Source organism: Furipterus horrens, unplaced genomic scaffold, assembly GCF_987537825.1.
Source record: "Furipterus horrens unplaced genomic scaffold, mFurHor1.1.pri manual_scaffold_9, whole genome shotgun sequence".
Lineage (NCBI taxonomy): Eukaryota > Metazoa > Chordata > Mammalia > Chiroptera > Furipteridae > Furipterus > Furipterus horrens.
The window spans coordinates 32,619,268-32,632,903 of NW_028327179.1; the positions used below are offsets into that span (position 1 = coordinate 32,619,268).

The following is a 13,636-nucleotide window of genomic DNA, read 5'->3' on the forward strand; positions in this document are numbered from 1 at the left end:
ACCTGATGGACCCCGGGAAGGACCCCGTCTGTCCTGCTCATCACTTGATCCCCAGCGCTTGCGCTTTGTTAGCACACAATAAGGGTTGGAAAAAATTTTGAATCCCCAAGAATGAGTATTTCAGTACATCAGAAATGGAAGAGAGCCAGACGGAGGTGAGCTTCTTAGTGTGAGGGCTGCTGTACAAAAGAGCAGTGTCCGCTTGCCCCCGGTGGGTGGCAAAGAACTGAAATCCCCTGTGCGACTCCTGGGAATCGCGCGTGATCGCCGACGCTGGCCTCTCCTCCGCGGCGATAGGTGGCGCTGTGGCCAGACGCGGCCGCTCACTCCGCGCGGCGCCGCTCTCTGGGAGGGGCCGAGGAGTCGACGGACTGACTTGTGCGGTCCCGCTTCGGCCGCTCCACTGGCCTGGTCTCCTTTGGCGTCTGACCGTGCGCGCAGCCCAGCATCATGGGGAAGAGGGACAATCGAGTGGTGAGTACTCGGCGGGGAAAACAATGGGGCGACGCGGGGTCCGCGTTAGAAGAGCGAGGGGCCTGAGGGTCGGTTGCGCGCCTGGGGCACCTGGAGCCTCGAGTTCCAGCTCGCCCTCCACCCTAACGCCGGCTCCAAACGCGCATGCGCCGCGCACGCTGTTGGCGCCTTTGATGGGCCCCCATACTCTTAGCTCCTTCTTGTCCCCCTATTTCTCCTACCACCCCCAACCTCGCCGCACCTTTTGGTACGGCTCCCTTCCCTGCCGTATGGGGTCAGCAGTAACATTTTTTTTCTTTTTAAAGAACTGCAGGAGCTCAGAGAGACCTGTCCACTCCAGTATATTACTCGAAAGTCTTAAGGCCCGTGGAGGCGCCAGGACTCGCCCCCTCCTTGGGGTCACGCAGCCCACCTCTCCGCCCTTCTCGTGCTCACCTGCTTGGGGTGAAGGTGGCCAACGCGCCGCCCCCTCCCCCCCCCGCACTCGGAGACCTGCTGCGCTCACAGATCAAGCGCAGACAGACCAGGAGCGAGGCATTTGGTTTGGTGTCCGCAGCGCCCAGTACTGCCTGGCACTGAGTAGGCCCCGTGAAGGAATGAATGGCGTAAAAGTAGTTGACTTTAGAGTCAACTTGGACTCTAAATGTTGGGATGCCAATTTTGGTCCCTCGGGAGGTGGGTGACTTAGGACAAGTTGCTTTTCCTTGAGCCTCAGTTTCTTCTGCAAAAGATCGGTGTTTATCCTCAACCTAGTTGAGACCACAGAAAGGAGGATGTCTAGGAGAGTGCTTGGCATGAAAATTGTTACTATTCTAGTAAATGAGATAAAGGAGATACATAAATAATGAAGTAAGAAATGATATCTGATAGAGATTTGAGGTTCTGAGGGCATTCGAAAGAGAAGGTACTTTTGACAGGTGGAGATGGAAGAAGGTATCCTAGATGGCTACTCGGTTGTTGGGTTTGGAAAACCCAGGTTATGCATCATATTGGATGGGCCACAAACTTAAAAGATTAGCTATAAACTTAGGTGGAGCTCTCAGTTCCTGGGCTTGCCCATGAGTTTTGACCACTGAGCAGCACAAAGAAAAAATAAATGCCGTTGAAGGAACTGGCTTATTCTTAACTATTATCTCCTTTGCTCATTTTTTGGGGGTGGGGGAGTGCCAAGTGATCTTTGCTTTTATGAAATGATGACATTTTCCATCTTCAAAACATTTGTTTTAATGTTATATAAGTCTTCATAAATCAGAGATGTCTAGGAACACCTGTAGTGAGCATTGATTACAAGGTTAAGGAATGTTCTTTCTCCTGCTTCCCTGGCTGTGGGTCAGAGCTTTTGGGGTATCCCGATTCTCAGAGTTGCAGTGGTGTTCTCTTGGGACAGTCCTAGGCTTGAAGTGTTAAGAGTGTTTGGGCTCTTTAACGTCATTGGGCCTTGGATGTTTAGAAATGACCAGGCCTTGGGTGGAGTTTCATACAGAGACCTAAGATGTTTTGTTTTATTGGGGACAAGTGTTGATTTAAAGCATTTGAAAAACTTTTCAAGTGAGCTTCATTTACCCCAGAGCATTTTGATAACTGTGGGCTCTACTTACTACTTGCTATGGTGTCTTTGCACAGAGTGTTCTGGTGACATTTTGTTTGCACTAAAAAGGTTGTGGGAATGAAAACATGAAATTAAGAGGCAGAAGACACAGATTGTCAAATTCAGTTTCCCCATTGCATGCAGGAGGAGATGGAACTGTTAAAACTGGGACCCAGGTTTGGGTTATCTGTACTTAGTTCAGTACATCATAATTCTTGATTATAAATAACAAAATGAAAATGTTGACTTTTCTTACATTGATAAAATTATAGTTTTAAAGATGACAGAATTGCTTTGTAAAAAAACCATTAAATTTCAGGTTGAAATGTTTTTGTTTTTTTTAATAGTCTATTTCAGAGCAGTTTTAGGTTCACAGCAGGACTGAGCAAAAAGTAGAATTCCTATGTACTCCTTCCCTCCAAGTGTACACAGCCTCCCCATCATCAACCTCCTGCTGCAGAGTGGTACATTTGTTGCAACTGATGAACCCACGTTGACATACCATTGTCACCTGAAGTCCATAGTTTCATTAGGGTTCACTTTGGTATTGAGCATCGTGAACAGGTTTGTTTATTTGCTTTTAATTGAACATTTTAATTCTTGAGATTTGTAAAGCGCTCATGAATTCATGATGGTTACCCTATGTGCCCATTGTTTTCCAAAAGCTTCCTTCCTGTATTTTTTCTGTTACTTTGTGATCTCTAAATAGATGTCGGCAGCCGTCCGTCTCGAGAGACGATGGTGTAGCTTCTTAAGAGTCTATCTGCACCGCCGAGAATGGCTGTGCAGTCCGACTCGGGAGTGACACGGTATCTGTCTCCTCCCGTGTTGAATCGACATCTTGTCATGACGCTGGAGTGTCCTCTCCAGTGAAGCTGAAGCTACAGAGCCTGGGCAGGGTGATATGGAGGGTCTGCTGTTGCCCATGCAGCAGACCCCCCCTCTCTTCGCAGCTGAAGGGTCCAAGGGAAAGACGGAGTCAATACAGCTTGGCTTCAGGTGCGCTGCAGGAGTTGCCGGTGTTGACTACAACGTCAAACCGCCTTAGGGACTCCGGCTCCTGATTTTCTGTCGGGGTTTACTCCCTTAGCCTTTCCCCTGAAGAGGTATGCCGCAAGGCAGCGGAGGTTTTTTGGAGTCAGAGTTTTCCTTCTCTGATGTGCCCTGACTGGAAGATCGAACCAGCGACACTTAGCTCGCAGGCCGACGCTCAATCCACTGAGCCAAACCAGCCAAGGACCTAAATAGATGTATACTCTCGATAAAAATAGGTAATCAAAGTAACAAGTAGTTCTGCACATTTTGTCCTTTGCAGTTTTACTGCATTGTTCTTTTCAGCCTGCCCATTTACATTCCTTTGAGCCCCGTTTGCTATCCTGAGTTTCAAAAACAAATTGTTTTGTTACCCGAACTCCTGCAGCAGTTTGAAGCCACAGACAATTCTAGTTATATGTGAGTGAGCATTTGACCATATTTAAAGTGATTGAGTGATAGTGAGATGTTTAAAGAAATTGCACGATTTAACTGATGCCTAACCACTCACTCCCTTAATGTTAGGAGTATTATTTTTCACACTGAAGCATAGTAAGTGTAAAAAGCTTTACCTTTGTAAGATAGGTATTTTTTTAACTTCCTGTTGTACATAGTAAAAGCATTGTTGCTTAAAAATTATGAGGACAAACTATCAAGTGTTTTGCAAGTGTTCAGCACTTAAGATGCACTTAATAAACAACAGATAAATAATGGAGATATTTGAAGTATACTTAAGCACACCTAGGATAGTGTTTATGGTCAGAAGCTTGAAAGTTAAATTTATTGCATACTCAATGATAATCTGATGTGATTTTACTATAAATTGTTTATAAGTAATAGTCCTAGCATGTGAATACACTACTATTTTATTTCCATCTGAAAAATAAACAGCAAGATAAGTTGGTATGTACCTTGGCAAATCAATTTCACAGTAGATATTAAGACATAAAAATGCTAATGTACTTTTAAGACTGTAAAAACATGGTAAATGCTGCGTTACGATTTGTTAAAATTAGAATGAAAAATTACCATCACAGTATTGGTGAATTTTTACTTAAAGACAATTCAGCTCTAAATTGCAGTGGCAGTATTGTGATTGAATTTTTCACATTAATATTATGATAGTGTTTGTGTGTACATTGTTTGGATTTGTTTATCTTTTGTAAAGGCCATGAGATTTTTTTTTTTTTTTTAATTTATCCAGTGTATGAAATGATGAAAAGTGGACATCTCCCTTTACATTTTGGTGCATATGCATGTAGGTTTTAAGAATTTGATAGCTATTTAGTAATATAGTATCTTATTTTTTGGGCAACTTGCTTTTGCTTTTCACTTGAGAAATCTTGGACAGCTTTCCATACAGGTTACTATAGATATATCTCATTCTTTTTAATAGCTACATAGTATTTTATTTTGGGGTGTACTTCAGTATACTTAATGAATCTCATTTTGGTAGCTAGTTGGGTATTTTCATTTTTCCCTAATTTAGTAATTTAGTTTTGAACATCCTTGTGTATATTTGCATTCTTTGGAAATAAACACTTATTACTATTTTTAACTTAAAATACTTTATGATCAGGTACTGCTAATATTATGACATAATACTCCTGTTTTAAAACGATGAACTTAGCTTACATATTGTACTTGCTTCTGGTTGGGTTGTCAGTGCCATTAGCAGGGCCATCAATTCCTCTGTTGCGGCCTCTGTTAGTTGCCATATTTCTACATGAACTGAAATTCTCAGCAAAGGCAGTTGAATGAAATATTCAAGGGCATAACAGTTGATATCAAAAATATTATAGGCCTCTGTCTTTAATGTTAATTTGATATCCACAATTAGCCCTTACTCTCCAACATCTCCGACAATGGAAGCATTCATTTCTGCCTATAAGGACATTATGTTGAAGATTTTAACTTTTTTCATCCCAAGTAATCAGGCTGTGTCCAATCAAATGGAAACAATTCTCAGTATGTGTTTTTTATAGAGGTTTTATACCGTTTACTCTGAGAGAGAAATCCAGAAATATATAACTAATATTTGTTATGAAAGTGAAAGTGTTGGTCATTTTTACAGATTTTGTTAAGTAAACGCAACAAATTCGTTGTCTCATTTCTTTTGGAATGTTAAGTATTAGGTTTAAGGCCTTAAAATCAACCCTGAAAATAGTCATTCAAAAAACAAAATTCTTTTTATTTAAAAACAGAAGTTTCTATGGATTTTTAATGACTTGAATTAAATTTGGAAAACTGAATATAAGGACCAAGAGATTGAGACTAAATTAATAACAGATTTTATATCTAGAGCAAAGTCAATTTTAATAAAACAACATCTTTTTGCTAAACACTGTAATTGACAAACCTGCTTTATTCTGTCTCAATATGTCTTTGAAAAACACATCTAAAAATGTGTCCTGAGAGTAAGTGCAGTACACAGAGCATAATTTAATTTTTTGTAATTTTTTATTGTGCTAAAATATAAAGTTCACTGTTTTAAACATTCTTAGGTATATAATTCAGCAGTATTAAGTACTTTCACAGTGTTGTACACCTATCCATTTCTAGAACTTTTTTTTTAATCCTCACCCAAGGGTATGTTTATTGACTTGAGAGAGAGAAAAACATTGCTTTGTTGCCTCCCATACCCACCCCAACTGAGGATTGAACCCTCAACCTAGTCATGTCCCTAGACTGGGAAACAGATCCACACCCTTTTAGTGTGTGGAATGATGCTCCAACCAACTGAGCCACCCAACCAGGGCCATTTCCAGAACTTTTTCATCATTCCAAGCAGGAAGCTTTGTACCTTTTAAACAATAACTTCCAGTTACTTCCGTGCCCCAGCTCCTAGTAACCTGTATTTACTTTCTGTCTCTATGGATTTGCTTATTCTAGGTCCTTCATATGAGTGGAATCATTCAATATTTGTTCTTCTGTATATGCCTTATTTCACTTAGCATGTTGCCAGGGTTTATCTGTGTTGTAGCATGTAGCAATTAACATTCCTTTTCTAAGGCTAGATAATATTCCATTGTATGCACTCTCGTATATTATACCACATTTTATTTATCCATTCTTCTGTAGATGGACATTTGGGTTGGTTCTACCTTTTGGCTATTGTGTATAATGCTGCCATGAACATGGTATACAAGTATGTTTGAGCCCTTTCAATTTTTTTCAGTTTCATTTAGAGGTGAAATTGCTGGGTTATATGGTAATTCTGTGTTTAACTTTCTGAGGAACCACCAAACTTCCACAACAACTGCACCATTTTATATTCCCACCAGCAATTTGAAAGCGTTCCCTTTTCTCTACATCCTTGACAACACTTGTTATTTTCTTTGTTTTTGATATTAGCCATCCTAATGGGTGTGAGGTAACATATTGTAATTTCCTTAATGACTAGTGATGTTGAACCATCTTTTCATGTACTTACTGGACATTTGTATTTCTTTGGAGAAATGTCTGTTCAAGTCCTTTATGTGTTTTTGAATCGAGTCGTTTTGGGCTTTTGTTACTGAGTTGTAAGATTTCTTTATTCATTTATTAATCCCTTATCAGGTATATGACTTGCAAATATTTTCTCCCATTCTGTGGACTGTGTTTTCACTTCTTTGATAGTGCCCATTGATGGGTGCATCAGTTTTAAAGAAGTCCTATGTATCTATATTTTCTTTTGCTTCCTGTGCCTAATTTTTTGATGTTAACAGTTTGTGAATAAAATATTTTGTATGGCACAGTACTTTCTGACATAGAAAATACAGTAGAATAAACAGTGAATTTAAAGTTATATCTTCTTTACCTTCTTTGGAACTGAGTTTCATTTGCCAGAGAGCAGTGTTATCACTCTCACAGGGTTATTGCAATTTAGGTGGCACTATAAAGCCATCTTAAAGTAAGAAAGAGGTATCATTATTATTTTCATCAAATCTCTGGTAAAAACACATTTTGTGAATCTTCATAATGAGTGTTAAATTAATTTTTTGTAATGAAAGTTGGTTAGCCAGATTGGTCATGCTTACTCATACGTAGTAAGAGCTTATTTAATAAAAGTTGTTTGGTGAGAAAGTGAGCTTTTGCATTTTTAATGAGTACTTTAATGGAGTACAATTTTGTTCTTTCCTCAAGGCCTATATGAACCCAATAGCAATGGCCAGATCAAGGGGTCCGGTCCAGTCTTCAGGGCCAACGATCCAAGATTATCTGAATCGACCAAGGCCTACCTGGTATTTGTGAAATTACTTACCTATTTATAAAGTTTTGATAAATTTTTAAAAAGTTGCTATTGGAACGTTTATTGATTGCCAAGCAATTGCCAAATACGTCATTTTTGAAGTAATATTTGATATGTGCTTTTTTTTGAATGTATGAAACACATGCATGAGTGTTAAAGCAAACGTTTAAGAACCCAACATCCAAAATAGCCAACACCCTACCAGATAACCTTTCCATACCAATCTCTTCTCTGTCCCCTAACAATGAACTTAACCTTGCAGTGTTCTGTTTAAAAATGGTGGTTCGAGTAATCACATCCTTTGTTGAGGTGTAACTAGGTGTTAGGAAGTCTAATGTTAGGCCTTGTTTCTAGTTTTATCTGCTGGCCTTTCAATGAGTTAGAATTTCCCATTGTAAGCTTTTTGCTTTAAACTGATGTTTTTTGCCCTTGTTGAGTGGTGCTGATCTTTTATAAATAAAGCTCATAGCACTGGCCTTACTCTTATTAAATATACTCCTGAACGTAACATATGACAAGCTTCAGAGTTGTGAGTTTCGGACCCCTTCTAAGTGCCTCTGAGAGCAGGGCAACTATGGTTGACTTAGATAGGAAGTAAGCATATCCACCTCTTAACAGTGTTCATGAGTGCTATTGTTCAGTGTTGCAGCATACCAGAAAATAAAGTCATCCCCAAAGTACATTTTGTCTTTAAAATTGGGGAGAAGGAATGATCTTTAAAGGGGATGTACTGAAGTAAGTGTTTTACACATGTGTTAGCTGTCCCCAAGAAACTCTCAGGTTAAGTAATTGGCTGGTCTCACATATAGTTGTGCTTATGGGTAAGATTTATTACAGTGAAAGGATACCAGCCACCATCAACAGAGGGAAAATGTGCATGCGGGAGGTCTCAGGGAGACTGGGAGCAGGCTTCCAAGGCTTCCTCTCCTGTACAGTCAACAGGAGCATTAAGCTCCCTTAGCCTGAGTTGTGATAACACATGTGAGATGTTGCCAAGCAGGGGAGTTCATAGAGTCTGTGTCCAGGGTTTTTACTGGGGACTAGCCAGCCACTGCCTAGTAGGTGCCAAAATTCCAGAGTCGCAGGAGGATTGCAGATGTCCAGCCTAAACTCTAGTGTTTGTACAAACAGGCACAGTAAACAACTCTTATCAGGGAATGGTAAGGGGTCTCCTAAAATCGAGCTCCTAGAAACAGCCAGGGCCTTTCTAGGAATAAGCAGTCAGGTGTGCTGTGTTCTCTTCTGCACATGTGTGAGATACATTATAAGATGGGTGATTTAATAATAGAATGTAGTAGTTCAGTCAAATACACTTGTGTTACTAAAGCTTTGTGACGTTAGGTAGATTTCTTACTTTCCCCAACCTACAACTTTTATCTGTAAAATAATACTACTTTTTCTCACAGAGGTGTGATAAAGGTTAAAGGGAAATGTATTTAGAACAGTGCCTATAGCATTTTAACTGCTCAAATGTTTCCTGTACTAGCTCTTATATCCCTGCTTAGAGAAAGAATGGTTAGTGTTATCTGGTAGGCTTTATTTATGATAATTGACTTACAAGGATGTGAACACAGATTTGAAATGTATCAACATTAGAATGGACTTTTACTAGAATATTAAAAATTTGTTTATGAAATTTTGTTGTATTGTTTGTAAACATCTATCTTTAGTTTGAATTGCTTGAAAACATGTTTTTTACATTTTGCTTTTTAAGGGAAGAAGTGAAAGAACAACTGGAAAAGAAAAAGAAAGGCTCCAAGGCATTGGCTGAATTTGAAGAAAAAATGAATGAGGTTTGTAAATAATACCTTTAAAAAAATAGACTAATAATTATTATAAGAAGGATGAAATAATTTTTTAATAAGCCAGGGTTTGGGCCTAGCTCTTTAGGTTAAAGGGGCTCTGTATTTTATAGGTGTTTTTGTTATTTTGAGTACAGGTTTGTATGTAAATACCTGATTTTTTTTTTAAATAGAGGAAAGTCATCTTACAATAATTAGAAACATCTGGGTGGCTCAGTGGATAGAGCATCGGCCTGCAAGCCAAGTGTCGCTGGTTCGATTCCTAGTCAGGGCACATGACTAGGTTGCACATCAGGTCCCCAGTTGGGGGCGTGAGTGAGAGGCAACCACACAGTGATGTTTCTCTCCCTCTCTTTCTCCTTTCCTCTCTCTAAAAATAAAAAAATAAACAAGCAAATAAATTATTTTAAAAAAAAGAACATCTGGAAGTTTTCTAAACATTAGGTTCTTTACCTTCTCTCCCCCATCCCCATGTTCCCATTTTACCCTGAGATTTCTATTGTGATATTTACTTATTTTTTATTATAGGCATAAATGTACTAGTCAGCCACAGTATAGATTAATTTAACTTAACTATTTGAAAAAGAATCTAACCATCTTTGTTAAAAAGAAAAAATTCCTCAGCCTCAGTACAAACAGGCACTCTCTTTTTTAATTATATTTTATTGTTTATATTATTACAGTGGTCCCAGTTTTTCCCCTGTGCCCTCCTACACCCAGCACCCAGCTCTTCCTCAGGCAATCCCCACACCATTGTTCATGTCCATGGGTCATGTGTATTAAGTTCTTTGGCTACTCCATTCCCTATACTGAACTTTACATCCCCATGGCTATTCTATAACTACCTGTTTGTACTTCCTAATCCCCTCACCTCTTCACACATTCCGCTATACCCCTCTCCCATCTGAAAACCATGTAAGCACTCTCTGTATCCATGATTCTGTCTTTGTTCTTCTTGTTTGCTTAGTTTGTTTTTTAGATTCAATTGTTGATACATACGTATTTATTGCCATCTTAATGCTCATAGTTTTGATCTTCTTTTTCTTAATTAAGTCACTTTAACGTTTCATATAATAATGGTTTGAAGATAATGAACTTCTTTACTTTTTTCCTTGTCTGGGAAGCTCTTTATCTGCCCTTTGATTCTAAATGATAGCTTTGCTGGGTAGAGCAATCTTGGCTATAGGTCCCTGCTTTTCATCACATTGAGTACTTGTTGCCAGTCCCTTCTTGCCTGCAAAGTGTCTTTTGAGAAATCAGCTGAGAGTCTTATAGGCACCCCTTTGTAGGTAACTCTCTGCTTTTTCCTTGCTGCTTTTAAGATCCTCTCTTTATCTTTAACCTTTGGCATTTTAATTATGATGTGTCTTGGAGTGGGCCTCTTTACATCCATCTTGTTTGGTACTATCTGTGCACCCTGGACTTGTATGTCTATTTCCTTCACCAAATTAGAGAAGTTTTCTTTCATTATTTTTCAAATAGTTTTCTAATTTTTTGCTCTTTCTTTCCTCTGGCACCCCTGTGATGTGAATGTTGGACTTCTTGAAGTTGTTCCAGATGCTGCTTATGCTATCCTCGTTTTTTTGGATTCTTTTTTCTTATTATTATTCTGATGCGTTCTCTTTTTGTTTCTTATGTTCCAAATCGTTCATTGATTCTTGGCTTCATCCACTTTATGGTTGTTTCCCTGTAAATTATTCTTTATTTCAAATAGTGTTTCCTTTGTTTCTGACTGGATCCTTTTTATGCTGTTGAGGCCCTCACTCAGTTCCTGGAGCATCCTTATAACCAGTGTTTTGAACTCTGCATCTGATAGATTGCTTATCTCCATTTTGTTTAACTCTTTTTCTGGAGTTTTGATCTGTTCTTTTATTTGGGCCATGTTTCTTTGTCTCTTCATTTTGGTAGCCCCCCTGTGTTTGTTTCTATGTATTAGGTAGAGCTGCTATGACTCCATGTCTTAGTAATGTGGTCTAATATAGTACATGTCCTGTAGGGTCCGGTGGCACCGCCTCCCCTATCACCTAAGCTGGGTACTCAAGCTGCGCCCTCATGAGCGCACCCTTGTAGTTGAGCCTTGATTGCTATTGGCAAGTCAGTGGAAGTGATTTACCAAGGCCAGTCAGCGGCAAGGACTGTCTGTGATCACCAGCCACCAACCTCTGCCCTCCGTGGAGGATCAGCTGTGTAGTGGCAGGGTGGTGGTGCTCCAATGTGGTCTGTAGCTGTCCACTGGGTGCACAGGCTCTGGGTTTCCCAGGTGGTGCAAAGTCAAGGTCAGTCCCCACCTGTGTTCTGCCTGGGACCACACTGCATGAGCTCTAAAGCTATCAGAGATGTCTGCTACTTGTGCTGGGCTTGGAGATTCTCAGGTGAAGCCAAACTGTGAATCTACACTGGCTGCTTCTAGTGCCAGGCTGGAGGCCATTTTGCAAGAGTTATAGGGCTGAGGGCTACTGAGGCCTGCTATTGTTTGTTTGATAGGATTTAGGAAGCATAAGCCAAGACCAACCATTCATATCTTGGTTGGGCCCGTAAGTTTTATGGGATGGAGTCACAGGGGGTCTCCAGGGTGGGCCAAGATGATGGAGTCTTAGATATGGCACCTGCCTACTGGCGCTGTTGTTCTTTAGGGGAAGGGTTCAGAAAAGGGACAGTGGCCTCTGCCTGTTTTTCTGTCTGGAAGAAAACTCCCCCAGCACCTGTCTTGATGCCAGACACTTCAGTTCCTCCCTGTATGCCACTGGTGCCTTTCAAACTGCTACCCTGGGCCTGAAGCTCTGGGAGTGAGTCTGTGTAAGTCATGTGTGGTTTCTTTAAAAGGAACTGCTTGGAACTCCAGCAGTTTCTTCCATTGACTCAATCCCCACTGGTTTTTGCAGCCAGATGTTGCGGGGACTTATCTTTCTGGTACTGGAACCCTGGACTGGGGGACTTGGTGTAGGGGCTGGGACTCCTCGCTCCTAAGATATCCCTCCCGAATTTTTATCCACTACACATGGGTGTGGGACCAGCCCGTTCTGTGTCTGCGCCCCCTCTACCAGTCTGGTTTCTTCTAATTTCCATTCAACTAGATTTCTGATGGTTCTGAAAGATAGTTGTTCTATACTTTAGATGTAATTTTGATGAGAATACCTATTCTCAACATACAGAATATACAGTGGAGAATTCCCATCCCTTATTAACTTCTTTGTAAAGAGCTGGTAGAGGTTTCCTTGGTGATAGAGTGGAGGATTCTGTCGCTTGGAATATCTTTTGTAATTAGAGGCTGAGATGGGTGAGAGAATGAAAGAAAAGAAACTGTGACTGTTTTGTACTCGTATATGGGGTATATTGGAAGGGGATAGATGTCCTCTGATAGTGTTTATAACGTTTTTGCAGAACTGGAAGAAAGAACTAGAAAAACACAGGGAGAAATTATTATGTGGAAGTGAGAGCTCATCCAAAAAAAGACAGGTAGTACTATTTTTACTTTATTGTTACCCTTTATTTCACATTTGAGTTATCATAATACTTCTCTTTGCTATGTATTTCAGAATTCATGTCAGCTTACTTAGATTTTGTTTGCTTTTAGAGAAAGAAAAAAGAAAAAAAGAAATCTGGTAGGGTGAGTAAAACTTTTCCACTTTTCTAAATGTTACAATTGAGAGCCTACCAGAAGAGTAAGAATAATTTATATTGCTTGTATGCTAACTCTAGGTGAGTCAAAGAGCCTGGAGGTCCTTTGGTAGTTATTGGGTGGGTGTGATCTGTTTCTGATATACAAGACAGGTACCAATTTCCTTATAACCTAGTAACTGCTGTATTGCTTATTAGAGAGGGAAAATTGACTACCATTACTTTGTTGAGACTTTTTTTTTCTTTTTTCTTTTTTCCTTTTTTGGGGTGGGCAGTGAGGAAATGTAACCGTTGGCATTTTAATATTTAAGTCTTATGAAGCTGGCACCTGGTCCTCAGACATTAGATCAATTTTGTTAAGTATTTGAGAGATGGTAAAAGAAAAAAAATTCCTGCATCTCACAGACTTTAATTTTTTTGTGCTTGGTCAAGTATTCCTCCTCTTCTTCATCAAGCTCTGATTCTTCCAGCAGTTCTTCAGATTCTGAAGATGAGGTAAGGTTTGGCTATCATGTTTCATGAAATACCTGTAATTTCCTTATGAAATACCAGTTAACAATGTTTACTTCCATGGTTTTATTACTTATCTATAACTGAGCACTGATGTAAATAAATATGTAGATCATTAAATATTGGTACATAATTTTTAGATTTCTGAATTTGTCTTGTTCATTTTAAAATATCAGTAGAATAAATGGATTTGAAAAATCTAAAATGTTATTTGACTAGATGCTAGGAATTATATATGACACAAATCACTTTTTAAAAATAAACCAGAAAGGTGAGATGTTACATTTTAAATATTAATTGAGTGAAACATGTTTATAAGCTGGTCCTTTTGTTAACTTTTGTTCATTGCTAAAGATTTGATATAAATAAAAATAAAGCAGT

The 13,636-nt window shown here is 39.5% G+C and overlaps 1 protein-coding gene across 2 annotated transcripts in view; it reads left to right on the forward strand.

Moving 5' to 3' along the window:
* The first annotated feature begins 366 nt into the window (after window positions 1-366).
* Window positions 367-13,636, forward strand: part of FAM133B (family with sequence similarity 133 member B) — a 42,298-nt gene continuing 29,028 nt past the window's right edge. For both annotated transcript variants that reach the window (XM_090287234.1, XM_090287235.1), the window contains exons 1-6: window positions 367-474; window positions 7,220-7,317; window positions 9,040-9,118; window positions 12,509-12,583; window positions 12,702-12,734; window positions 13,178-13,240. In XM_090287234.1, the coding sequence (XP_090143360.1) occupies window positions 451-474; window positions 7,220-7,317; window positions 9,040-9,118; window positions 12,509-12,583; window positions 12,702-12,734; window positions 13,178-13,240 (372 nt within the window). In that variant the 5' untranslated portion in view covers window positions 367-450. The remainder of the gene's footprint in view (window positions 475-7,219; window positions 7,318-9,039; window positions 9,119-12,508; window positions 12,584-12,701; window positions 12,735-13,177; window positions 13,241-13,636) is intronic.